The sequence below is a fragment of the Tiliqua scincoides genome, chromosome 1 (assembly GCF_035046505.1).
Source record: "Tiliqua scincoides isolate rTilSci1 chromosome 1, rTilSci1.hap2, whole genome shotgun sequence".
In the NCBI taxonomy this organism is placed as follows: domain Eukaryota; kingdom Metazoa; phylum Chordata; class Lepidosauria; order Squamata; family Scincidae; genus Tiliqua; species Tiliqua scincoides.
Genome location: NC_089821.1, coordinates 172430254 through 172456021, shown reverse-complemented (window position 1 = coordinate 172456021; position 25768 = coordinate 172430254). Strand labels below are relative to the sequence as shown.

At 43.2% G+C, this 25768-nt stretch overlaps 1 protein-coding gene across 1 annotated transcript in view; it reads left to right on the top strand.

Annotated features, from left to right (window-relative positions):
* KHDRBS2 (KH RNA binding domain containing, signal transduction associated 2) overlaps positions 1-25768 on the top strand; it is a 386303-nt gene that overhangs the window by 187127 nt on the left and 173408 nt on the right. The window contains exon 4 of the mRNA XM_066609491.1: positions 13376-13522. Coding sequence (XP_066465588.1) covers positions 13376-13522 — 147 coding nt within the window. The remainder of the gene's footprint in view (positions 1-13375; positions 13523-25768) is intronic.

Genomic DNA, 25768 nt, shown 5'->3' with positions numbered 1-25768 from the left:
CAAGCCTTCTCCTCTGCCCTATACCACGTAGAAATGTCTGCATCATAAGGGGATGGCAACAACATGATGTGGAAATGAGAGGTATAAAAGATGGGGAGGCAAGAGAATGTTGTGAATTAGAGCTTTTGCAGGGATTTTTTTTTAACGTAAGAGGGATGGGGAAGGGTAGGGAAGAGCAGTCAAGGTCTGCTGGGTTGGTCTCAGGTTTCCCTTCTTTTTTGCACAGCCTTGGATTGACCCTTGCCTGGGGCCAAGAAGCCAGGGCCTAGCAATGCCTCTCCTTGTATCAGTCTCTGCTGGTGTTGGTGAGTTGGTAAAGGTGTTCTTCTGGGGGCTGGTGCAAGGTTCAGGAGTTGGGGTAATTCGGGGTAATTGCATGGCCTGCAAGTGCAGCTTCTGGTTCTTCCTTCCTCCTCCCACTTAGCAAGACACTTCCTCTTCTGCTGTCTTCCAGCGTTTTCTACCCTTCCCTTTTCCTGACCTCTGTCCTCCTCCTCACATTGCTTCTCTCACCTTTCTGATACCATCTTCCATCTCTCTTCACCCCTCATCCCTCCACTAAGCATCTCCTCATTGTGGCTTTTCCTTCCATCTCTCCAGCATAACTCACCTTTCCTCTCACTCCCCGCCTTTCTCTTTCTCCTTTGTGTTTGCCTTCCTTCCTCTACCCACCCCCAGGGAGCAATTCTAACCGGCACTTATGCCGGCATAGGTGCTCTGGAGGAGTCGCAAACGCGCCGTAAAGCACATTTGTGCCTCCTTAGGCGGGAGCCGCATCAGTGCATCTAGATGCGCCAACGCGTGGACGGAGGCAAAAGCCTCCGCCACGGCTCCTGCGCCGCCACTTGTGCTGGTGCAAGTGCACCAGCACAAGCAGCAAAGGTAGGCGTGAGGGGGCGTGGGGAGGGGGCAGGAGGGGGTGTTACTGGGCGGGGAGAGGGTGGGCCTGGGGGTGGGCGCGTGAGGAGCCAGGGGTGCGGCTGGAACCCGGGAGTTGTGCCGGATCCCAACCCCTGTCTCTGGGGCAAATGGAGCGGCTTCAAGCAGCTCCTCTCTCCTCAGACTTGCGCCACCTCCAGAGGTCGCGCGGGTCTGAGGAGACCCATAGGGGCATGCAGCCCTTACCCAGGGGTAAGGGGAAGAGCTTCACCTTGTCCCTGGCTGAGCCGCTGCTTGCTGCAATCTCATGTTGGATGCAGCGCAAGCCTCTTGGCTTGCCTGCTCCAGCACGGGTTAGGATTGCGCCCTTAGTCTCTTTACTTTTTTGTAGCTCCTTCCCTGTTACTACCCCTAGTCAATGGGATTTGGGCCAGTTGCACGGCCAGCCTGTTCCCATGGTACTTTGTTGCCTGATTATAACATCCTCACCAGTCAGATACCCAGTACTCTGACCCGCCTCAGCCCCTTGCAGTATCGTGAAGGGTGATTGATTACAGGGGCTCTGCTGATCTGTCTCATGACTACCACAGGGCTCTACAGCAGCCTAAAACACAGTTTTGAAAAGCTCAAGATTTGTTTTTTAATGTGCAAGTTGCACATAGTGAAGAAAATCTGAAGTCATGACATGATTTAAAATTTTCCAATTGGACAAAGCGATACCTTTGAATCAGCTGCATTGAGTCCTGTGGTAACTGTTGCAGACTGGCAGTCCCTCAGCTCATGTAAGTCCTGTGGTAACTAGTAGGGTTCTGTCACAAGCATTTTAGGGCCTCTGGGAGCAACCCGTATTGGTTAAGGGAAAGGAGGAAGAAACACCAGCCTACAATCACAGGTGTGATCATTGGGAGAATTTCGAAGGGGGGGGAAGCATGCAAAATTGTGACTGCCTGTCCACTTGCCCACCAAGGAGAAGTCTAGCCCAGCCAGCTTGTTCTGTGCCTAGAACTGTACAGAGAAGGGTTCATCTATCCACATATTGAGATTTTGATCTGGGTCAGAGAAGCACAAGCACAGGTTCTTGTACTCATCAGGAAATTATGGAGTTCAGTCACTTCTCTAGCAGGAATATGCAACATTTAGAACGTTTGAATTTGTGATATGCTTTTATTTCCAGTAGGCACTGAAATTCCAGTAAGACTTGCATCATCATAATTATAGTCACAAATGTACTAATTTCTCTTCAAGGTGTTTGCTTGGGGCTGTGTTTTGACAGTCTATGTCAGTGTAGCTAACCATACAAAAGAAGACTTATCTTCACAAAGGGAGAACTAATGTGAGACATAACATTAATTTCCACTTAATGGCAACTGAGTACCACTAAATGATTCATAAGGAACTGACAATTGATTCTAATTTTAGGTTTCAGTCTTTTGCTTTTATTTAAAAAAAAAAAAGTGAAACGGTTGTTTTCATGCAAGAAATAAGATAGGGTTTAATGAAATGCATTGGCCACATTCTAATGAATTTGCAGTGCAATCTTATATAAGCTCTATTGAACTCAATAAGACTTGCTGCTTAGTAGACATAATTGTGAGTACCTTGCTGGTCAGTAACGACAGGCTTACAGAGTCACCCCCACCTCCACAGTTACCTTTCAACTCTTCCTGATAAGGACAGGCTTTCCCCTCATGCTCTCAGTTATCCTGCCATGGTGGGCAGTTTCTGCCAGAGAAGCATCTCAATGGATCTGGCTGCCACGTCATAGCTACCTGTCTTTGGACTCGGCACCGTGATTCGCGGCATCACCCCATGAGTGGTCAGATATGGAATTGGTGGTGACACGATGACATTCTTATCTCACTGCCAATTACTTCTGGCTTGCAAACCACTGAAGAACTCAGAGCGGAGTGGACTCACTTGGCTCTGCTCTGAGTTCTGCAGTGGCCAGGCTCGGAGTAAAGGAACAACTTGCCTGACTCAGCTGAGTCACTTCTTCCTATTCTCATGAACATAGCTCACAAAAACAGGAAGCATCTTGGCACGATCGCTATATAACCATCTCTGCTCATTATTTCAATCTTAGTTGACTGATCCCAAGAGTTGGAAACGTGGCCTCTGGTATGTGTCAGTCACCTTAACACCTTCTCACCCTTTCATCACCACACCACACCGCTACTGTGTATGGCATTAGTGTGTCAAGAAGTCAGTCACCAGGAAATCTCCAAGAAGGATAAGTCACATTTTTAAAAAAAAGAAAGAAAAAAGAAATGCTTCCATTCACAGATTATCCTCTTAGATGTGATTCAAATGTACAAAAGGTTGGAATAAAACCCCTGCATCAGGCTCCGTGTGTGCGCCCACACGTGTGCCTGTGTGGTGGACGCACCTAAAATGGTTGATTGCCAAAGGCAGCTCTAACTGGACATAGCAGGTTTGGGGGAAAGAGAGAGATTCCAGGCATCCCTTCCCACCTAACAACGACTGCCTGTTCACTCACAGAGGATTCTTGTACAGAACTGCAGACATGCAACCTGCTGCTACATGCTGAGATCTCTTCATTGGGGCCAAAGCCTTTCCTTTCCTTTTGTTTTGAAAGAATGATGAAAAGAAATGCTTTCAGCAAATATTTACTCCTGCTTTTGTTCAAGGGTTCAATCTTGATAATGTTCACACAGCATTTTGACAATATTCACCAGCGCATAGAACAGAATATTCATCTAGAAATGGACTGTGTGCTTTTTTTCCCCTCCCCCCCCCCTTGTTCCAGCAGGCCTTATTAGTTTTTTCTTTTCTTTTCTGGGTACTTTCTCTGATCAAACTGCCTTCAGCCAATTTAGGAAATGTTAGTTATTTAAAGGTTTCTTTTTTTCCACTTTTAACCTTTAAGTATTTAAATGGTCATGACCTTCTCATCAATTGATGGACTGGACAATTGTGAATGCTTGAATAGTGCTTCTTTTAAAAAATTACATTATTTTCAAAAGGCTACCTCTCAAATATTGGTGAATTCACCTTTAGGAAGAGAAAATAATATATTAATCATGACACTTTCAGCCTTTAAAAACACAAAAAGACATCTTATATGTGTCTTGGTGGTATTTTACTTCCTCCATCCACATGCAGCAAAAGAGATTCTAGACTACGGCATACAAGAAAGGCAAAGGTTATAGCTTTGGCTTTTTAGCTCAAACATTTTTTACTTCCTTCTGCGGTTGTTGCAGTAGAAGTAACTGTGCACAGTGGTAACCATGTCTTGTAGCACAATCCTATTCTTATCTAGTCAGAAGTAAGTCCCATTGTCTCTAATTGAGTTTCCTCCCAGGAGAGTCTCAGGGCCCAATCCTATCCAACTTTCCAGCACCGGTGCAGCCACAATGCAGATCCAAGATAAGGGAACAAATGTTTCTATACCTTGAGGAGGCCTCTGTGACTATCTCCCCACTACAGCATGCAGTGCACGTCCCACTGGCATAGTTGTACCGGCACTGGAAAATTGGATAGGATTGGGCCCTCGGTCTGCAACCTTGGTCAATGCATTAGACAACTCTCAAAAAAACTCCACAGAAATAGCTTACTTCGGGGCTTCTCAAACTTTTTACCACTGCAATCCACTTCATTGGCTATGTCACATCCTAGAATGCCTTGCAGCTTCCAGGTAGCACTGGTGTGTGACTCACATCGTTGGCCATGCCACACTCCAAAATGCCTTGCTGCTTCCGGGTAGTGCCAGTGTGCAACCCACCAAAAATCAGGTCGCAGTCCACAGTTTGAGAACTACTGGCTTAACTTATTTTTCCAAACCAACATGACATTGCAGTAGCTCTTGAGAAAACTACATTTCCCAACTCCCCTGGACTTTTGTCATTTCATGTTATCAGCATATTAGAGGGGGAGGAAGGAGTTTCAGTATTCTCTTCTGAATGCCACCGTTGGGACTGATTCAGCAAGTGTTTAAACAAAAGGGAGAGGAGTTTGGAAGGGGGAGTAAACTTGGAATCCTTTTACCAAGTACTCTATAAATAAGCACTCCAGACACAGGTTTGGGAACTATGGGTCACTTTATTTCAACAACAACAAAATATGCAGCAGAGATTGTACTAAACACCCGTTGTGCAGGCACTAAGCCAGGGGAAAGCTAACATTTATCTCATGAAATGAGTGTGTTCATCTGATTCCAAACCAAACTCGGGTAAACCCTGAGTGCCTTATCATCACCAGTCCAAAGAGTCAAGGAGGCAGGACAACCTCAATGCTCCCTGGACAAATCCCAGAGGGATCAAACTCATTCAGCCAAACTCATTCAGCCAAACTCATAGGTGCCAACCTACCTCACGGACCTAGTGGGAGTCGTGTATGAGCGGTCCTGGTCTATCCCTTGACAACTCATCTTAGCGTGGACACCAGTGAACTATTTCTACATACCCTGCCTGCACGATACCTACCAAAGTGACCAGTTCAAAAACTGAAAAAATTCAAGGATAAATATCCATTCCCCATCCAGAAAACCCATAGCCAGTCTGGGGTGGGCGAATAAACTATTAGTCTTCATGCCAATCTAGTTAACAGCAAAAAATTCCTACCCGGCTCCCTAATAGGCAACCAACAAGTCTCAGACTACCAGGAGAGGGCGAGTGGCTGCCGACAGTGAACTGCTCAATGAGGCAAGCCCCAGCAACAGTGCACAGGTCACCCTTCCCCCAAGAGGGCCCAAGTAGCCAATCAGAGGCTGCTTAATTTGCGCCTCTGTCTCCATGCCCCAGGGAGGCTGTGCAAAAGGTGGCAACATGCTTACACAGCGCACCACCAACATTCTAGCACAAAATGTAGTCCAAGCTGTGGGAATACAGCTGCTGCAGAAATACTTCTCTACACCCAGGGCACTTTCTGTACTTGTGTGAGCCTAAATATTTTCTATATTTAGAATGTCAGGTCAGCAGGGGAGGATAGCCCTTGCTTTCCCGACAGCAGAATGGCACGGGAGCATAGGGAGATAGCAAAAGAAGCAGGTGATCCGAAACAGAGCCAAAGAAACAGACACAGGCTTGTTTGTTGCAGAAGCAGGTATTGGTAAAAGGAATAGGCAGAAGAGTAGTCAGTCATACGAGCCAGAAGTCAGGGATACAGCAGGTCACAGTCACGAGAAGGCAGTCCAAAATTAGTACACAAACCAGCAGCACAGCACGCAGAAACTCAACCACAACAACCCACACCCAGGAGTCTGTGCTTGCCCCATATATACTGGGGCCAGCCAATCAGAGTAGGGCGACCTCATAGTCACAAGACAGTCTTGTGACCCACTCTGATTGGCTGTCCAGTGGTGCATTGCACCATTCCTCCATAGCCCACGTGACTTAGTACTCATCTCTCCCCAAGTCACGTGACTCCCACCTGCAGCAGGCACCGTTGATTGCATCAGCTGTGCTGCCTTGATGATGGCTTCACACCAGGCCCAGATATCAGGACCTCCTGCCACATCCTGGCTAATAACAATCTCAAGCCTGGGATGCCAAAAACCTGACACATAATATCTTAGACAGCAACTTAGAAGTGTGTTTGGTTTTCTGTAATACTGTATCTAGCTGCCAACATCACATGTGTGGGTAAACCTGGGCTCGACATCAGGAAGCCCAGTAGATCTGGGCTCCAAAGATTTTTCCAGCCGTTGCCACTTTCCTCTGTTTTGTCCCTTCCCCACCCCCCATTCTGCCCACTCCCATCACCACTTTCTTTTCACTCTGTTTTTGCCTCTCCCTCTTTGAAAAGGGCCAAAAAGAAACTTTGAGCTTTGTATAAAATTTGTATAAAATTCTTCTCTGAGGCCCTGGTATTAATATCTGTATGAGGAGGACAATACAAGCTAAGCCAGGCCAGCGTGTAGCTCATAGGCTGAGGCTTTTTTTGGGTCTCTTTTACACTTTAGTGTATTACAGCTCTCATGGATCTGGAGATAAGATTGAAAAAGTTATCCTGATGAGATACACTAGTGTCAGAAGATGAATGAAAAGAAGATCCTCAACAAATACATATAGGGCCTCTTGGCATCCCATTTTGTTTTATCTTTTAAGGGTTTTGCTCAAGAAGTGTATGACCAAAGCTATCAATTCCTGAGGAAGGATGTCACAGAATAAGGAAAAGTTGTCAACTGGCAATCAACGAGATGGAAGAGAAACAGGCCACTGCTGAAGTAGTTAAGAGATAAGCAGTAGTATCCGGTTTAGACTTTGTATCTTACGCCCGTCCTCGGTTTTTGACAGAAGGACTTGAAATTTGCACAGGGCTCATCAGACACACACCATAACATTATCATTCAGAAAGCTCAGTCACATCTGAAGGCTGCCAGAACTACTGACAGAAAAGCTGAGAAGCAGTAAGCATAGCTCTGGGCAATGTTTCTCTCTCTCTCTCTCTTCTGTACACAACAATAGTCGTTAGGCCTGAGCTCATAACTAGAAACAGCAACCTTTTGGAGACACTCAATTTTTTTTCCTACAAAAATCCATGAACAGAATGGGGAACCGCAGTTACTAAAGTGATGAACTGCTGTCTTGACGTTGTTTCTGCATCCAATGAACTCCATCAAATTTCATCTAGTAAATTTACATTTAAAGATTTTTGTCTCACAAGAACATTATCAAGAATAAAAGATTGCTCTTAAAAGATGCATGTGGTAATGTTGGTTATGATGTACTGGCAGTGCACCAGCTGGAAGAAAAACAAAAATGGTATAACAGTACAATCCCGTCATCAGTTTCTGCTAATGCACCACAACTAAAGGGTCATCCTGAGCAAGGCAAATATGGCACCAAAGCTATTTGACCTGAGCAGTAGCAAATAGTTTTGTAATGCAAAACAGAAGATGTGAGTTTGAGTTCCACCATGAGAAAATAGTAGTGACCTTCTGGTCGCCGCATCTCAAAAAAGCCATAGTGGAAATGGAAAAGGTGCAAAAGAGAGCGACGAAGATGATTACTGGGCTGGGCAGCTTCCTTATGAGGAAAGGCTACGGCGTTTGGGGCTCTTCAGCCTAGAAAAGAGATGCCTGAGGGGGGACATGATTGAGACATACAAAATTATGCAGGGAATGGACAGAGTGGATAGGGAGATGCTCTTTACACTCTCACATAACACCAGAACCAGGGGACATCCACTAAAATTGAGTGTTGGGAGAGTTAGAACAGACAAGAGAAAATATTTCTTTACACAGCGTGTGGTTGGTCTGTGGAACTCCTTGCCACATGATGTGGTGACGGCATCTGGACTGGACACCTTTAAAAAGGGATTGGACAAGTTTCTGGAGGAAAAATCCATTAGGGGGTACAAGCCATGATGTGTATGCTCAACCTCCTGATTTTAGAAATGGGCTATGTCAGAATGCCAGATGCAAGGGAGGGTACCAGGATGAGGTCTCTTGTTATCTGGTGTGCTCCCTGGGGCATTTGGTGGGCCGCTGTGAGATACAGGCAGCTGGACTAGATGGGCCTATGGCCTGATCCAGTGGGGCTGTTCTTATGTTCTTAAGGTAAAGCCTACTATTTGAGACAGGACCCTTAACTCTTCTTCAGAGGATTCAGATCTAGCAGATGTATTCAATTCCTTTATTTCCTTGGGCTGGTTTGGAAAATATCTTCTCCCTCAAACCACCCTCACATGTGTGTGCTCAAAGAGGTGCATGCCCTGATTCCCCCCTTCCTTGTTTTCCTTAAGAATCTTAGGCCTAAATCCTAACCAACTTTCCCACACTGACATAGCTATGCCAGTGGGGCATGTGCTGCATCTTGCAGTTGGGGAGAGTCACAGAAGCCTCCTCAAGGTAAGGGAATGTTTGTTCTCTTACCTCAAAGCTGCATTGCTCTTACCTTGGTGCTGGAAAGTTGGTTAGGATTAAGCCCTTGATTACATGGGGAAAGTTAGCACTGCACATAAAGAGGCAGTTTGGACAGACTGCTGCAGTCACATGTGCTTAAGCAAAAATGCTCTGTTTTTCAGGAAGTGGGTGCATGCTCAGAGCATATGTTCCCCACAAATGTGTGAAGAAAGGCTGGTGTTGTCCAAGCCAACCCTCTGTTACCTTTCCAGACTTCAGTTTATTCCGTCTGGTCTTTCTCCCTCTCTTGATGATTAACCGGCTATGAATAAAATAAGTAAGAGTGCCTGCCGTGTAAGTCTTATCCCAAATGTATTTGCATTACACTTGAAGTCTTGACTTCCTTGGGTCAGTGGATGGTGAAGTGCAACAAAGTGGGGGAAAGTCTGTCTTGGAATAATAATGGACATTTGGGTCTTTTGGAAAAGCTGCGCTTATCCTGAGCTGTCAGTTGAAAATGATCACATACTACAAACAGGAAAAGTAATTCAGGCCCATATGAATAGAAAGATGAGCTCTCTTGCATCTCTGACCATGTCCAAGAAAAGAATGAATATAAATATTGAATGAATATATTCATTTTATTTCCTTGATGAATTCTATAGATAAAATGGAACCCTTCAGTTTGTGATCGCATTTATGTAAGAAAGGAATTACCATTGTGGTTTTTACATTTTAATTTTTAAACCACAGTGGTTTAAGATGCCTATCTGACAGACTGGCAGACTTTCAATGTTTGTGAAATGCTGTAGCAATTTGTGGTACTGGAGACAGAATGACCTGCTTTGCATATGAAGTGATGTGGCAACAGGATGTCCTCAGTGGTCCTCCTAGGGGAAAGTTAGTTTCCTCCTTTACACATCTGTTGGTACAATACATATAAAATGAAGTACAGTATTGTTTTATTTATAAAAATATAAAGCAGTCTGCATATTGAGGGTAAAAGTGCTGGATTAATTACCACTATCCCTATTACCAAAAAAAGAGCCAAATCTTGAGCTCTTCAGTGCTGGTGGTACAAGTGTACTGCTGGCATTGGGTGTTAATACATGTTTGTATAAAGCATGTATAAAGCATGTTTACGGCAGCCTGGAAGTAGCAAATGCCAGTGCTAGTCGGCACTGAGTCCCACTGCAGCAGGGACAGCTGGCATTCCAGAGTGGCCAGTTGTAGTTAAGGCTATTCACGGCAGGGGGGGTTGGGAGTGGGGGTGGGGAGTGGGCAGAACGGGGCAGAGAGAGGGGAGGATTGGGCCTGGGAGGGGATTTGGGACTGGCGGAGGAGGCCTCTGCCAGATCCTGGGCTCTGTGTCGGGCTGAAAATCCCGACACGGAGCTCCTCCAGTCTGCACAGGCAAAATAGCCATTGTAGACAGGATGATACCCATTGTGGCTCCTCAACCCTTACTCAGATGAACATCCGCTTCCCCCAAGGGGAACTCAGGCAGCTGCCACAGCTCCAATAGGATACAGTGATAGCCATTTTGGTGCCATTGTTCCTCTTGTGTACCAGTCAGTTTAGGATTGGGCTGTTAGTTGCCTATAGATGCACTGGGCAGGAAGATCAGGAGGTCTTTTGTTTTTTAGCTTCTTTAAAACTGGTTGTGTTTTTTTTAACAGACCCAGCCTCCCAGTTTTCTGGATTGCATTCTTTCTATGCACCATGGATATATCAAGGATCTACCAAGTCTTTAAATGTATGTGGTGCTGATATGCATTCATTCTCCCAGGAAACCACAGATTCCTTCTCAAACACTGATATAGCTCTTAGATTTAAAACAAAGTTCTCAGGCCAGAAAAGTGATTTTCAGAGGTGATGAGCATTTTATGGGTTTTTGACTCGTGTTAAATGACCTCAGTTCTTCATTTGTCACTCAGTAAGATTTCTGTGCTTGAAAAGATTTTTTTTAAAAAAACATAGCATTCAGTACAGAACATGTACTTGGAGTATATGAGGAACACTTCAAAGAGAAATGTGAGATAATGGGGAGACCGAGATCTAGGGCAGTATTTCTCAAACTGTGGGTTGGAACCCACTAGATGGGTCGCTGGCCAATTTCATGTGGGTCCCCATTCATTTCAATATTTTATTTTTTAATATATTAGACTTGATACCCCCATAGTATGTGACTGCATTTGGAGAAATGTTACATATCTGTACTTTTTTTGTTGTTGTTAAGAACTTATTTATTATTTTCATTACAATATTGAACTAACACAAAATTTTAAAAGACTTCCACTTATCTCTAGTACAGGCTTACAAACATACATAATAATAATATCTATCTTTATAATATTTGATACAATAAAGATTAAACTTAATATTAGATCTTTTTATATCTATCTCTTCTATTCAGTCTCCAAACCCACAGGTATATAATTCATTGCAATCTAAGCTCTGCAGGAAAATCACAAATGGCTTCCACTCAGTCAAAAATGAATCTATTTTCTTTTCTCTAATTAAAGATTACAGATCTGTACTTTTAACAGACTACAAACATACATAATAATAATATCTATCTTTATAATATTTGATACAATAAAGATTAAACTTAATATTAGATCTTTTTATATCTATCTCTTCTATTCAGTCTCCAAACCCACAGGTATATAATTCATTGCAATCTAAGCTCTGCAGGAAAATCACAAATGGCTTCCACTCAGTCAAAAATGAATCTATTTTCTTTTCTCTAATTAAAGATTACAGATCTGTACTTTTAACAGACTACTATGTATATGCTTTTAATAGTCTACTATGTATATGCTTTTAACAATGATAGTAAATGGGCCTTACTCCTGGGCAAGTGTGGGTAGGATTGCAGCCCAGGATTGTTAAAACTCTTCCTGCCTGATTATGTTACTTCAGTCATGACATCTCTTCTGATGGGTTCTGACAGATTCTCATTCGAAAAAGTGGACCCTGGTGCTAAAAGTCTGAGAACCACTGATCTAGGGAACAGAATATGAGATTTTATAGGATGTGTTTAATCATTTTTGTATATTTTATTTTGTTTATATTTTATATTTTATTTTGTCATTGGTTGCATTTTGAAAAGCTGCTCAGAGAAGGTGTGTTGTGGAATGGTATATATATGTAATGCATGATGAGGATGGTAGTGGTGATAGTATATCAGCTCAGAAAGTAGTACCTTTAAATGAAACACATGGTTCAAAGTGAGTTGTGGGCTTTCAGGAACTGAAGGTTTTGTAACTTTTTTTTCCAAAGTTTTGAGGCTTTCTTTCTGGTTTTTCTAAAATTTGAGGCAAATAGATCAATCTTTTCACCAAAGGGCTCCACAGTGGTACACATTTGCTTGGCCTGTCCTTTATAAGGCATGCCAGGGAATAAAATTCAATTGTCTTGTTGGGCAAGGGATTGAAACATATGTCTTGCATCATTTGTTTGTAAGCTGCAAGTGAAAAATGTGATCTATAGGCCAAAATCTAGAACAGGCTGTATGCAAGATACTTTATGCAGAGATCTCCCATGTTGCAAAAGTTATTAGTGTGACAGTACTGATCCCTTGTTTGTAGAAGAGGGGTCGATATTCCTGTAAGAATCATCCCATTCTCCATTTTCCACTGATGACTGGTGTTAACAGTTGTACATATCACAGATGCTCTTCCCATATTCTGCAGACTTTGATGCATGCAAGACTCATTCAGAACAACCCATCTTCATTCAGAAACTTCTTTCTTCACAAGGATCCAAGGATTTGAGCAATATTCTTTATACTTTAGAACATACAGGTCCAACCTTGTAATACAAGGATTTTTTATACATGGATTTGACTCAATACGAATGGCCACTGCAAATGAGAAGGAATGTGCTGATCCCTGGAAAGAGGAAGAATTTATCCCTTTAAAATCACAGCTTAAAAAACTGTTTTTCTTACTGTTGTAGAGAGACAGTCATGCAAGCAATCATTCCATTCTTCAGCTGAACCAGGCAAAGGTAGAGGGTCCTTTGCATTTCTAATTGCTGACTGCATCTCTACAACAGTAAGAAAAGCTGTTTTTAAACAACAATTGTAAAGGGAAAGACCTTTTATTTTTTTTTAAACTGCTTTTATTTAATACATTTTATGGTATCAGCAGGAAGTCCCAGAATCAAACCCCTGAAGATGTTGAGGCAAAACCTTATTCCATTAGAAGCAATGGAGGGGTAAGAAACCTGGAAGTGGGTCTTTAATCTGTTTTTCCACTTTTTATCCACTGATCTTTTTATCCACTAGGGGTTCCAGAATGGAACCCCAGTGGATAACGAGTGACAACCTGTATTCTGTTGAGTCCATCGTATCAGCTGCTTGGGCAAAACTAAGTTGAACAGACTCTCCTTTTTAAGTGGGAGTTGCTGCATTCTAATGAAATTTCAACACTTTTCTGTGAAGTATTTAGCCTTTTTCTTTGCTGATTAAAATCTGTTGTAGATAATTATGCTGGTTTGCATCACTCTAACACTCAAAACTGATTTTCAGATCTTCAAGTAATTTGTACTGGATGTTTGTTGCTCAAAGACCCTCATTTTGTTGAAAGTATGCCTAAATTATGCCCTTTTTCTCATGCTCTCTGTAAATGCTAAATCAATGCAAAGTGAATAGATTTCTATTTCTAAAAATACCTTTTCCTACAGGAAGAAGAACTAAGGAAGAGCGGGGAGGCCAAATACGCGCACTTGAGTGATGAACTACATGTATTAATTGAAGTGTTTGCCCCACCCGGAGAAGCTTATTCACGAATGAGTCATGCTTTAGAAGAGATTAAAAAATTCCTCGTTCCAGTAAGTTGTTTGTAACACTTAAAAAAAATTTCAATTTCTATAGTACTGTCACTAACAACAACACTTGAAAATCATTGCTTATGGGAGGCTGGGGGTGGTGGTGGTTCAATGGGCACTATATAATACTATTCGACACAGGTCGAATAGTATTATATAGTTCCATGATTCTGGATTATTAAAACGGTTCCTTTGGACTGGCAGGAGGTGAGAGTGAGCTCTTCTTCCCCATCTCTGATAGGTAGGAAGGAAGGAAGGAACGGATGAGCATTGGACAAACTATAGGCATTCGGATATTTTCATTGGCTGAAGGAGAGCAAGAAGCAGAGCCCAAAGAGGTTATTGTGTTACAGTTGGCTGCTAAAGCGCAGGGAGGTGGGAGAAAGCTCTTTTGGTGATTCTGCTTTCCAAACTCATGGCTTCTTACTTCCATTGTTACTTGGGAGGAGGGAGCCTCATTGAATGACTGGCTGAAGTGGGACTACTTCTGAGTAGAACTCCAGGGAGGTGGGAGAAAGCTCTTTTGGTGATTCTGCTTTCCAAACTCATGGCTTCTTACTTCCATTGTTACTTGGGAGGAGGGAGCCTCATTGAATGACTGGCTGAAGTGGGACTACTTCTGAGTAGAACTGCAAGGGTTGTTCTGGTAAACCTCCTAGCTGCTGCATGTAACCCTCCTCCTCCCTTTTGCCACTTCTGTCCTGACTCTCTTACTGTCCCTCCCACCCCTCCCGCCCTGTTTACAAATGGGCAGGGACAGCAGGGGAGTGTTCAAAGAGAACTCCGACACATGCACACACTCCCCAGCACAGACCTGTTTTTTCCACAGCTGACATTTTAAAGGGGGGGGGGAGTGACTCAACTAGAATCCATTAGAGTCCCTTTAGTGCTGAGACACTTTCAGCAACTCAGAAAGTGTCCCTGTCAGAACTCTTTCTAGCCGAGTCGTGGGGGGCAGTCACTCTGTGTCTCAACTAGACTCAAGTCAAGCCCCAGTGGGTTTTCCCAACACTGACTGTAAGGTGCTGTAAGGACTGTATAAAGTTATCATCAAAATATGGCAGGGGTATGCTCCAGGGTGAAAAAGGAAGAGGTGAGAATCTGGAGCTAGTTCCCAGGCAAGGTAAGCATGGAGGCAGAACAGGGAATTGGAGAGCTTGCCCCAAGATTCTTTGAGATGTTAGAAAAGAGAAATAGAAAATACAGTATGCCTGGCAAATCAAGAAAGAGGAGGTTAGAGAATCTTACAGAGCCAATAAGAACGTGGAATTGCACAGCCCTTTAATATCTGCCTACTGACTGCTTTAGAAATGACACAAAAGGCTATGCCAATGTTAGTAAACTACAGGGTGCATTTCCATGGTGCATTGCAGGGTGGGAGCTTTATTTTGTATTGTTGTTGTTGTTGTTATAGGTCGTGCCTTGTTATCCACTGGGGTTCAATTCCGGATCCCCTAGTGGATAAAAAGGATCAGTGGAAAAATTCTTTAAAGACCCACTTCCAGGTTTCTTGCTTCTTCATTGTTGCCCCAGAATGCATTGCTATAGATGCTATTCTGCATTCAGCCATTAGATGAGTAAGTGATGGAATCTAGTGGAATGAAATTAACAGCGCAAAGGCAGGAAATTGGATTTTGGTGCTTTTTTCCTTGTTACAAGGCATTTAAAAGTGAACCCCAGTATCAGTGGTGAGTCAAATCAGTGAATACCAAATCAGTGGATATCAAGGTCCCACCTGTAGTACTACTACTACTGCTACTACTATGACTACAACGACAACGACGACTACTACTACTTCTACTACTATTAGCAGCAGCAGCAGCACCTTCCTTTGCCCCGATCTGACCAACTGACACCATTTTTTTTTAAGCAAGGGCATATTTCTGAGGCAATTCCAGTTCTAATCAAGAATTACAGTGTATAGTATAACAACATGAATGATGTCACATTAATGTGAAACAAATCTAATTTGGTTTTCAGATGATGCTCATAAAGCTGAAAGAGTGAGTGGAATTTTCTTACCCTCATTCAAAATGAGCATCAAGGCAGTGTTTCTGACTTTCACTCTGAACAGGTCAAAATTCTTGTCCATAGACCCACCAAGCTATCATTAAATCAGGACTGGTGCATGGAGAGGGGAAGATTTTTGTAAAATGAGCTTACACCACATTTTGGCACACCTCTAGCTCTAATCACATGGAGCACTGATCATTTGAGAGATCACTGAACACTAGAGCACTCGCTAAACCAAGCACTGCCAAATCTATGCTTTCCTAGAAGTTTAGACGGTTAGGAGGACATTATTATATCAATTACATAATAATGAATACAAATAAGTATTATTAATAAAAGAAGAACAATTACTGCATTAGTCAGTAGTACATTAGTCATTAGTCATTAGTATAGCATAATATTAACAGAATAATAAATATAGCTAATTAATAATAATAATATTATAATAATATAATACAGTATATTATTATTCAGCACCACTTTTCAGCAACAAAGACCAAAGACTTGTGGGGGGAAGGTCTCTGTTCCCAAAAGTCTCATAATATGAAGATGCTATGCTGGGATGAATTGGGACAGCAGCTGTCACCCTGCTAAATTTAAAAGATCCACTGCTTTAAAAGGTGTCTTTTTTACACACTTGGTAGAGCTATGGTAAAAGATCAGGAGATAATACCTTGAAACTCATCAAAATAGTTGTTTTCCTCTCCCACTGGCACAGCTCTGTGGAGTCATGCTAATATTTTTGCCATAGGAGCCTATCAGAGAGAGGTATAAATAGGATTTATTTTTACTTTCTCTTCAGTTAACTTTTTTTCTTTTTTACAGCTATTTCAAAGCTGTTATCAGTCTTTTCCACGCCATTTTTAGATTCAGACTTCACAACAGTATCAACATGGCATGAAAAAAACAAAGGAGCTGTTGATTAGAAATTGATCTTGTCTAATCTAAATGGAAAAAAAAAAGATGTCCAAAACATGCTATACCAAGGGTTTATTGGTGAATTTAAATTGGGAGTAATTATGGGGATTTAAAAATATATGCTTCAGATATTTCAGGCCTGTTCCAGGTGAATTAAAACAAATGGATTTGATATACTTGCCTCACACAGTTCCTGGGAGATGTCCTCCCCCATATCCTAAATAATAATAAATTATTGGGTAGTTTTGCTGAGAGAACTCTTTTTTTCTTTATAAAATCAAGCTCAAAATTTCCACCATTTCATCAGATTCATGAAATTGCAGAGGGTGAAAGGAATAGAGTAAATTTTCTGAAAATACTATCAATTTACAATCCAGCTTTAGGGTGACATATTGGGAACTGTACAACCATTAAGGAACGACATGTTTGAAGACCCCAAGAAACGCAGTGTTTACAGACTGCATGAATGTGGCATGGGAGGGAGGAGTACTGGTACCAGGTTGCTGGGGGCTTGGGGTAAAGTCCTATACTGGCCTCCCATAGCAGTCCCTGATGGTGTGTTGGATGCCATCACTGTCATTGGTACTGAGGATTCAGGAATCTATCTGGCCAGTTGGCTCCTCTGATGTACAGTATATTAATTTATGGACATATGTTGATGATATTTAAAGAGAAAATACTTTCATGGGCAGTTGCATGATATAATCTCACTGATCACAGTTTTGTTTTCTTTTTATATCTCTCACGGTTTCAACTTGTGACAGATCAGCCCTTATCTGCAACACACACTGGTCTACAAGGCTAGAGCTGTGGGCTAATGTAATGCATACATTTATAAGCCAATCTTATCTAACTCCACCCCCCCAATGCAGCCATGCCACCAGAGCTCATGCTGCACCCTGCAAGAAGGGAGGCAGTCACGGAAATCTTCTCTAGGTAAGGGAATATTGGTTGTTGGCAACCTTCAGTCTCGAAAGACTATGGTATCGCGCTCTGAAAGGTGGTTCTGGCACAGCGTCTAGTGTGGCTGAAAAGGCCAATCCGGGAGTGACAATCCCTTCTACACCGGGAGCAAGTGCAGTCTGTCCCTGGTCTGTCTCCCTGGCTTTGGGCCTTCCTTCTTTGCCTCTTAGCCTCAGACTGTTGGCCAAGTGTCTCTTCAAACTGGGAAAGGCCATGTTGCACAGCCTGCCTCCAAGCGGGCTGCTCAGAGGCCAGGGTTTCCCACTTGTTGAGGTCCACTCCTAAGGCCTTCAGATCCCTCCCTAACCCTAAGATTGGCTACGGAGGGTCAACTTCCACTGGTACATGTCTAAGTGGATCTGGGAAGGCAAATTGGAGCTGAGAAGGGGGAAAGGATATCAAACTAACCCTGCCGAAACTAACCCCTTCCTAGCCTCGATGCCCCCTCCCCGCCCTGGTTCCCACCCTGCTCTTCCCCCTCCCTGCTCTGTTCTGCTCATCCCCCACCCACTGCCCACCTGCTGACTTACTGGCTCCAGAGCTTCTTTAAAGGCTGCAGGCACACAGTTATGGCTGCACACTATTTGTTATACCCTAAATTGTGAGCCCTTTTGGGACAGGGAGCCATTTAGTTATTTTATTTTTTCTGTAAACTGCTTTGTGAACTTTTTGTTGAAAAGTGGTATATAAATACTACTACTACTACTACTACTACTACTACTACTACTAATAATAATAATAATAATAATAATAATAAATGCACCACTCCTCTCACCACCTGCCCTGATGCATGCCTCATCCACTTTATGTTTGGGCCACCCTGATCCAGCCACTGGTATTGACTAGGTATGAGAGCTTGGGGAATTGTGTAATAGTATAAGGTGCTACTAAATCCTTTGTCATTCACTAGCAGCTTCAGGTATGCCACGTCACAGGGATTCATTAGTGTGAGCCTCCTGTCCAGACCCAGCAAGCCAAATGCAGGGTATCTCCTATATGTGAAACTCAGCAGGGACTTGAGAGACGTACTGTTTTATTGTTTTTGCCTGGGACTGCAAAAATGGGATTGGGTTGCCAGTATTCTGAATGCTGCCATAAATGGCTACTGGGCTACATTTGGCTAGGTGGGTCACAAGTTCTGCAGGCATGCACTTGACTAGATCATAGTCCTGTGGTGGTGTATTCAGGAACTGTACATTAAATATGCACTGCTCCAATGAGGACATCCCAATCTTCTGACTTCCCCTTAGACTAGGATAAACCTTGCTGCAGGCCAGTGTTAAACAATTGCATATAACCTTGTGAGGATAAATCAGTTATCAACCCCCAGGTAGACCCTGAATTAGTCAAGGTTCAACAGACAACACACTAAAAAAAAAATCGAATATTGATGGTCTGTTTTCATTGGGCTGTATCCTAAGCAGTGAGCACGATGGCACTTGCAGTGCACACCTATGCATGTCTACTCTGATGGAAATATCATTGTGTTCAATGGTGTTTACTCCCAGGAAAGTGTGAATATGATTTAAGCCTTATACTACTTATGGCCTCCAACCCCTCCGCCTTAGGCAGTTCCCTGAGCCCCCCGAACACCGAATCCTGGAGGTAATGTGGGGTGTAGTGTACAGGGAAAATGGGAAGTGGGAAGGGAAAATCCTCAAAAATCATGTGGAAGAAGGTTCCATGAGCATTCCCATATCCGCAGATGCATCTTTTGGTGTGGCACAGGGAGTTGTCTTAGGAAGGAGGGGGCAGAGAAGAAAAGTAGTTACAGGGGTTGTCGCACTTGTACTACGTAGGACACGACCCTGTTGGCCAGCTATGGCACTGCTTAAAGAAATTATTTATTTTGATTTAGATCTACAGCAACAAGGAGAAAAGATAATATGTGGGATGATACAAAACCAGTATAGTGAAAGGTCTTAAATATTCAGGATTTTCATGGCCTATGATTTTTTTATCATTCGATATGAGAATGATGTACTTTACAACACAACTAAAAAGATAAACTGGAGATTAAAAACTCTCACAAATTGTTGTAAGAGTTAGGATTTGGTTTACAACTGCAATAATCACCCTGAACAAGCAACAACTATATTTTATGACTTGTTTGTTAGCTTTATCCCTCATGGCTTCATTTCAGATTTATAATATAACTAACAACCCTGTTATTAACTGGCTCGTTAAAAGTGCAGGCCCAGGGATTTCTATCTGCACAGAGGTTTGCACCAGGAAATGTAGTCTTTGATCCCTTTTTACAATATAACTTTAATTTGTTTTATGAGGTCTCCTTGTTTATAAAAACCTTATTTACTGTGGCAGGAAATAGGCTGACTTCTGTTGCTAAATTGAACCAAAGGAGCTTCTAATTTTCTACGCAATGTGCAAACAAGAGCTGCCCAAACTAGACATTATAGATGGTGTGTGGCTTACGCCAAATACAGCACCCTGGCCTCTTCTCCCCACCACAAACATCTTTTCTTAAAAATGCTCCTGTTCCATTTAATCCTCACAACAGCCCTGTGATGTACTAGTTAGGCTGAGAGGTGGTTCCTGTCCCAAGTAGGTTTTATGGTCAAGTGGGGCATTTCAGTTCTTGTCTTCCACAGCCTTCGTTGAGATACTAGTCACGACACTGGCTTTCACCAGCAAATTGTGTTAGTATAAAATGCATTACGCCAGTGTTTCTTAAACTGTGGGTCGGGACCCACTAGGTGGGTTATGAGCCAATTTCAGTTGGGTCCCCATTCATTTCAATATTTTATTTTTAATATATTAAACTTGATGTTACTATGGTATGTGACTGCATTTGGGGAAATGTTACACATCTGTACTTTAGACAGGCTACTACGTATATGCTTTTAACAATGATAGTAAATAGGACTTATTCTGTCCTGGGTAACTGTGGGTCAGATTGCAGCCTAGGATTGTTAAAAATTTCCCCTGCTTGATGACATCAGTTCTGGTCATGACATCACTTCCAATGGGTCCTGACAGATTCTCATTCTAAAAAGTGGGTCCTGGTGCTAAAAGTTTGAGAACCACTGCATTAAGCTATCTCCTCACACTCCGACAGCCCAATCCTATTGGGCTGGAATGCTGGCGGAACAGGTCCAGGAAGGGGACAGATTTGGATAGGAGCATGATGATGCCACAGCACATAAGAACATAAGAACAGCCCCACTGGATCAGGCCATAGGCCCATCTAGTCCAGCTTCCTGTATCTCACAGCAGCCCAACAAATGCCCCAGGGAGCACACCAGATAACAAGAGACCTGTATGCTGGTGCCCTCCCTTGCATCTGGCATTCTGGCATAGCCCATTTCTAAAATCAGGAGGTTGCGCATACACATCATGGCTTGTACCCCATGGCTTGTAGCTCATGTTGTTTTCTACAAGAGATGGAGAACAAGAGGCAGAGTTACTGCTTTCAGTGACAGTCCTGTATCAGCCCTATAACTCAGTTGCATACATCATGTGGTTGTTGGAGATCCAGATTGTAAACTGAAGACATTGATTAAATCAAAATAACTGCTGGTTTGTAATTTGAATAAAATGTAACAAGACTTTGGTCTAATCAGTTCTGTCTTCTAAACCAGGGTTTCTCAAACTGTGGGTCAGGACCCTCATGGTGGGCCATGACCTGATGTCCAGTGGGTCTTGAGCTGGGCCCTCTCACCTGCCCATGCATCTGGTTGACTCCAAATTGGAACCTTCTGGATGCAATTGGAAGCCACATTGGGCCTCCACAGGCCTCCAGGAGCAACCAGAAAATCACTTCCGGTTTACTTCTGGGTTTGTGAAATGATTTCCAGTTGCTTCCAGAAGCCTGCAAAGGCTTTCTTAAGCCTGCAGAGGCCCATCATTGGAGAAAGAGGTGGGTTGAGGCTCTCTCTACTGTAGAACAAGTAGGTTGCAGCGGGGGGAAGTTTGAGAATTCCTGTGTTAAACCCTTGGAATACGGGGAAAAATGTATAGGTAAGTAAATACGTACATGACATAAAAATGAACTATAGTTCTTACAATCCAAAGGAACTGTTACATATATGGAAAGGATTATGGACATTGCCCAGGTACCAAGACAAAATCAGCTTTGATATGAAATGGGCCACACTTATTAATTACAAAGAACCACAAAACCCATGTGGATCTCAATGTCTGTGCATTTGGTAGGTGAAAACAGAGGTGTATCTAGGGTATGGGAAGTAGGGCATGTGCTCTGGGTGCCACTTGAAGGGGGGCACCACTGAGAAGCAGCCTCCTGGTCAACTTATTTTGCTAAGTTGCTACTGCCCTTCTCCGAACCCAGAAGTGACATCACGGTATCACATGATGTCATGATGTTGCTTGATGCCATGACATCACTACCCCAGATGGCCCTGCCCCTGGATACGCCTCTGGGTGACAAGTCATTCTAGATTGTCCTCCATGGGCGCCCTTCTTTACCACAGTTCCTCCTCTCTCTGATCTCACTTTTCAAAAGTACCATATCCTCTCCTCTACTGGTGGCCAGTAGGCGAGATAGGCATGAAGGTGGTGTGCATTTGAACTGTGGTCTGAGAAGCTTTAGATTGCACTAGGAGGGAAGCAGTATTCTTGTGGGCACTTGATTAGCTGTGCAGGCCTAATCAAGTGTCCATGTCCATCAGAAGGTGCCCCCCCAGGCCAGGCTGACCCCTGAATCCTCAATAGCACTGGAAGTGGTAGTGTCCAATGTGCCATCAGGGGCAGGCAGAAGCTTCTATGGGGATCCAAAGCAGGGTTTTCCTTAGGGCTTCACAGCTAATTCTGGAAGCAAAGTAATGAAAAAAACACAATCTTCTGGGCTTTTTCCATGAAGAAGTTGTTCCGTGTAGCGTATAAGAAAGTTCGTATCTACAGTGCAGTCAACAATGAAAAATGTATGCACATGTGACCTACAAGACTGCAATCACTGATTTCAATAACATAGTATGTTCAGTGCTAGGAGATTATAAGCAATGTTTTTTGTTTTTTTTAAACCTTTCTTCCAAAATGTTCCTTTACTCAGTTGTGGGGAGAATACTATTTGCTGGTGTAAATACAAAAGTATTTCTGGGAAATATATTTGTATATGTATGATGCTGTTAAAAAAAAAAGTAGCAATGCTAAGAACATGTGGAAAAGAACAGCACTGGGGTTGACCAGATCTCTTTAGTAAGGGCAAGTCTCCAGAACAGCTTTCTACATTATTAATGTAGGCAGCCCACCCGAACCACACTTAGGTCCCCTTCCCTTCTCTTTGCAAATGGCCTCTTCAGCTAGTATTAGGATCACACTAATCTCCTTTGTGTGTGAGCAACCTGGCACTGGAGAGTGACCATCTTAGTAATGGCTTCTCCATTTATCTGTTTTGCAAGCTGTTATCAAAAGCATTTTGAGCTTTGGAGACCTCCGAGGAGATGATTGTGGAAGGTTAATTGCCTCTCAAAGAGCACTGCCTCGGTGAGGACATTGGTTCCTCGTACTAGGAATTCTATGGCTGTATTTGTCAGAGGTGTATTTGTCCGAGATTTACTGCTTGACAAGTATTTTAAACTATGGCCTCTCGGTTCAGGGGTCGTTTCTGTTCCTCGTTTTGCAGCACACTGATGTCAGCATATGGCTATGTAACTCTGGTGAGTGGAAATTTCTGGCTTTTTCAAAATCTGCAATAACTGGTGGGCCTGTTTTATCTTATGCTTGACCCTTCTCACAGAGCCAGGTTTCTCTCTCTCTCTCTCTCTCTCTCTCTCTCTCTCTCTCTCTCTCTGTTGTTTTAGTTCAGAATTTTATCTGTTTCACTAGGGCTTTTGCATATTGATAAAGCACACAATATCTCCTCGCTGAAAGTTTGAATTTGCCATACTGTGATAAGATGATATATTGTTGGTGCCTTGAATGGTACTTAGCACATGAGTGCTGCTGTCCAAAGAGCTGCCAGGGATGATGCCACAAAATGGACTATCAGCACTTTAAAAGCAATGCATAGACAATAGCAGTGTTAACTCATGGCCCAATCCTGAACAGGGTCTTCTACTATGGGGGGTGGTGGTGAGTAGAATGGGGTGGGGAAGGAATGAAACCGTTCCTTCTCAGGAGGAATGAGAAGGTGAATCAAGGCCAGGAGGGAGGAGTGCGGATCAAGGCCAGGAAGGGAGCAGTATGAGGAACACCAGTGCTGCCAATATCCTATACCCTTCACAGCCTCAATCTGCCTTCCTGGGTCCACTCGGACTTGTGCCAGCTATATAACTGGGGCAGGTCTGAGGAGACCCAATGAGACAGGGGAGACAGGCTTACCCCAGGGGAAGTGTACAAATGTTCCCTTATCTCGAGGAGGCTTTCATGGCTGCAAACTTCCCTGTGGGATGCAGCACACACCTGATTGGCACAGCTGCATCGGCACACAAGGAGGTAGGTAGCATTGGGCTGCCCATCTCTTATCTCTCCTGGTAGTGTAATGCAGGTACCTGTGTGCCTCTTCCACCCACCCACAGCGGTGTTATGCCTGAAATTAACATACCGCCAAGTAACTCTGCTCCTTTTGATTCATATTTCTTCAGGTGTAGAACTAAACATTCCATGACTGGCCATTTTCTTTACAGGTCTATAATACAATTGCAGTAAATACATTGCTGTATGTATGATTTAGAAAAATGGGCACTCCATTCCTCTGCTCACATTTGGAAAGGCTTGCACTGTTGCAGTCAGTCGTGGTCCGAATCTTAAAGGGAGGCATTGCACAACCTAATGACCATAGGAAGACGAAAATATATTTTTCTTTTTTTTATTACACATTTTTTAAAATTTTACTTTGATTATGTGTATTATTTTATTTATGTTTTTAGCCACTTTGAACTGGAAAAGCAGGATAAAAATATCTTAAAGAAATAATAATAATAAAATTTAGACTGCAAAAATGTTAAGAAGTTTCACCAAGTGCAAAGTTTCAGAACCAGAGTCTAACAGAGTAATCCTATAAGTGATGCTTACAGAGAACTGCTGTTACATTTGGCTAAGAGGCTGAGCTACAACTCAGAACTTCCCTGGTTTGAATCTATCTCTGCTGTGACCTTAGGCAAGCCTAAACTGTGGCAGTGGTTCCCAAACCTACTTCTGCTGTGTTGCCCTTTGTCCACAGCACCCTGCCATCATCAAGAATTGTGCAAGATGAATCACGTGCCAGGAAGAAGAGGCTCTGTGGCACCCCTGTAAGTGGGCACCATGGTGCACTGAATGGGAACCACTGCACTATGGAATTAATAATACTTACTATACCCGAATGCATCTAAATAGATTAAGAGCTCAATGCTATCCAGGATTGGCCCAGAGCATGCAATGACACCAGTGCAGTGTGTGCTGAATGCCATGGGCCCAAGGGGGCCCAAGCAGCCTGAGAGAGATCAGTAAAGAGCATTTTTACTTACCTTCCTGTAGGCTATCTGGTCCTCAGTGGGTCTCCTCAGACCTATGTCAGTTCTTTTGCTGACGTACATTTGAGATGAGGAATTTATACATCTGTGGCATATAACAAGAAGGGAGAGTAGGACCTGTGGTGTGCTAGTGCTGTTGAGATCCACCCCCTTTCTGTTCCCCTACCCACCCCGGCCCAGCCCAAACTCTGCCCCAATCCTCATCAGTCCACCTTGCTGCCAATTTAATGGCAATATCAGAGATTTTGAAGGCTGTTTTCACCTGCATGCGACCTTCTGGGCCATGTGCTGGTGGCAGCTCTCTGCACAACAAGCATGGATGCAGCCCCAGTGGCCTGTACGATATGCTGATGGATTACAAGATCAGTCAGTGCATTGTGCCTGTCGAATTGGGCTGTATTATTAAATAAATCTTACTGTGTTCAGAGGCACTTACACCCAGATAAGTGTGCATAGGATTGCAGCCTTTTTTACTTGTAGGAACTGGAACAAAGGTAAATGTTAAATAATCCATCAGGAATATGAATTGAGGAGAAGTGAGCTAGGGAGCTGCAAAACATTTTATTTCGAGCTGGATGTCTTACGTTTTTGGCCTTGTATATTGGAGTAGAATACATGCTAGAAAGCTAGTTGTGGCACAGTTGCTCCCCACTGTGTGTACACACATTGGCAAACGCAGCCCCTAATTTATACCAAGACTCCGACAACATTTTGAGGGGGAAAATTAGAGTCAATGTAGAAAGCCGACAACAATCAAGATTTTCTTCATAGGATGCTTGAAGAAAATCGCTCTGAATCTCAAGAGTTTACGAAGCCTTGCCAACAGCTTCATTCTGCTGTGGCAAAATGTAGCACTTGCCCTGGTTTTGTCATTGTGGTCAGGTGGTTGTTTTGTGTGCAAAGCACACTAACAAAATGCCCT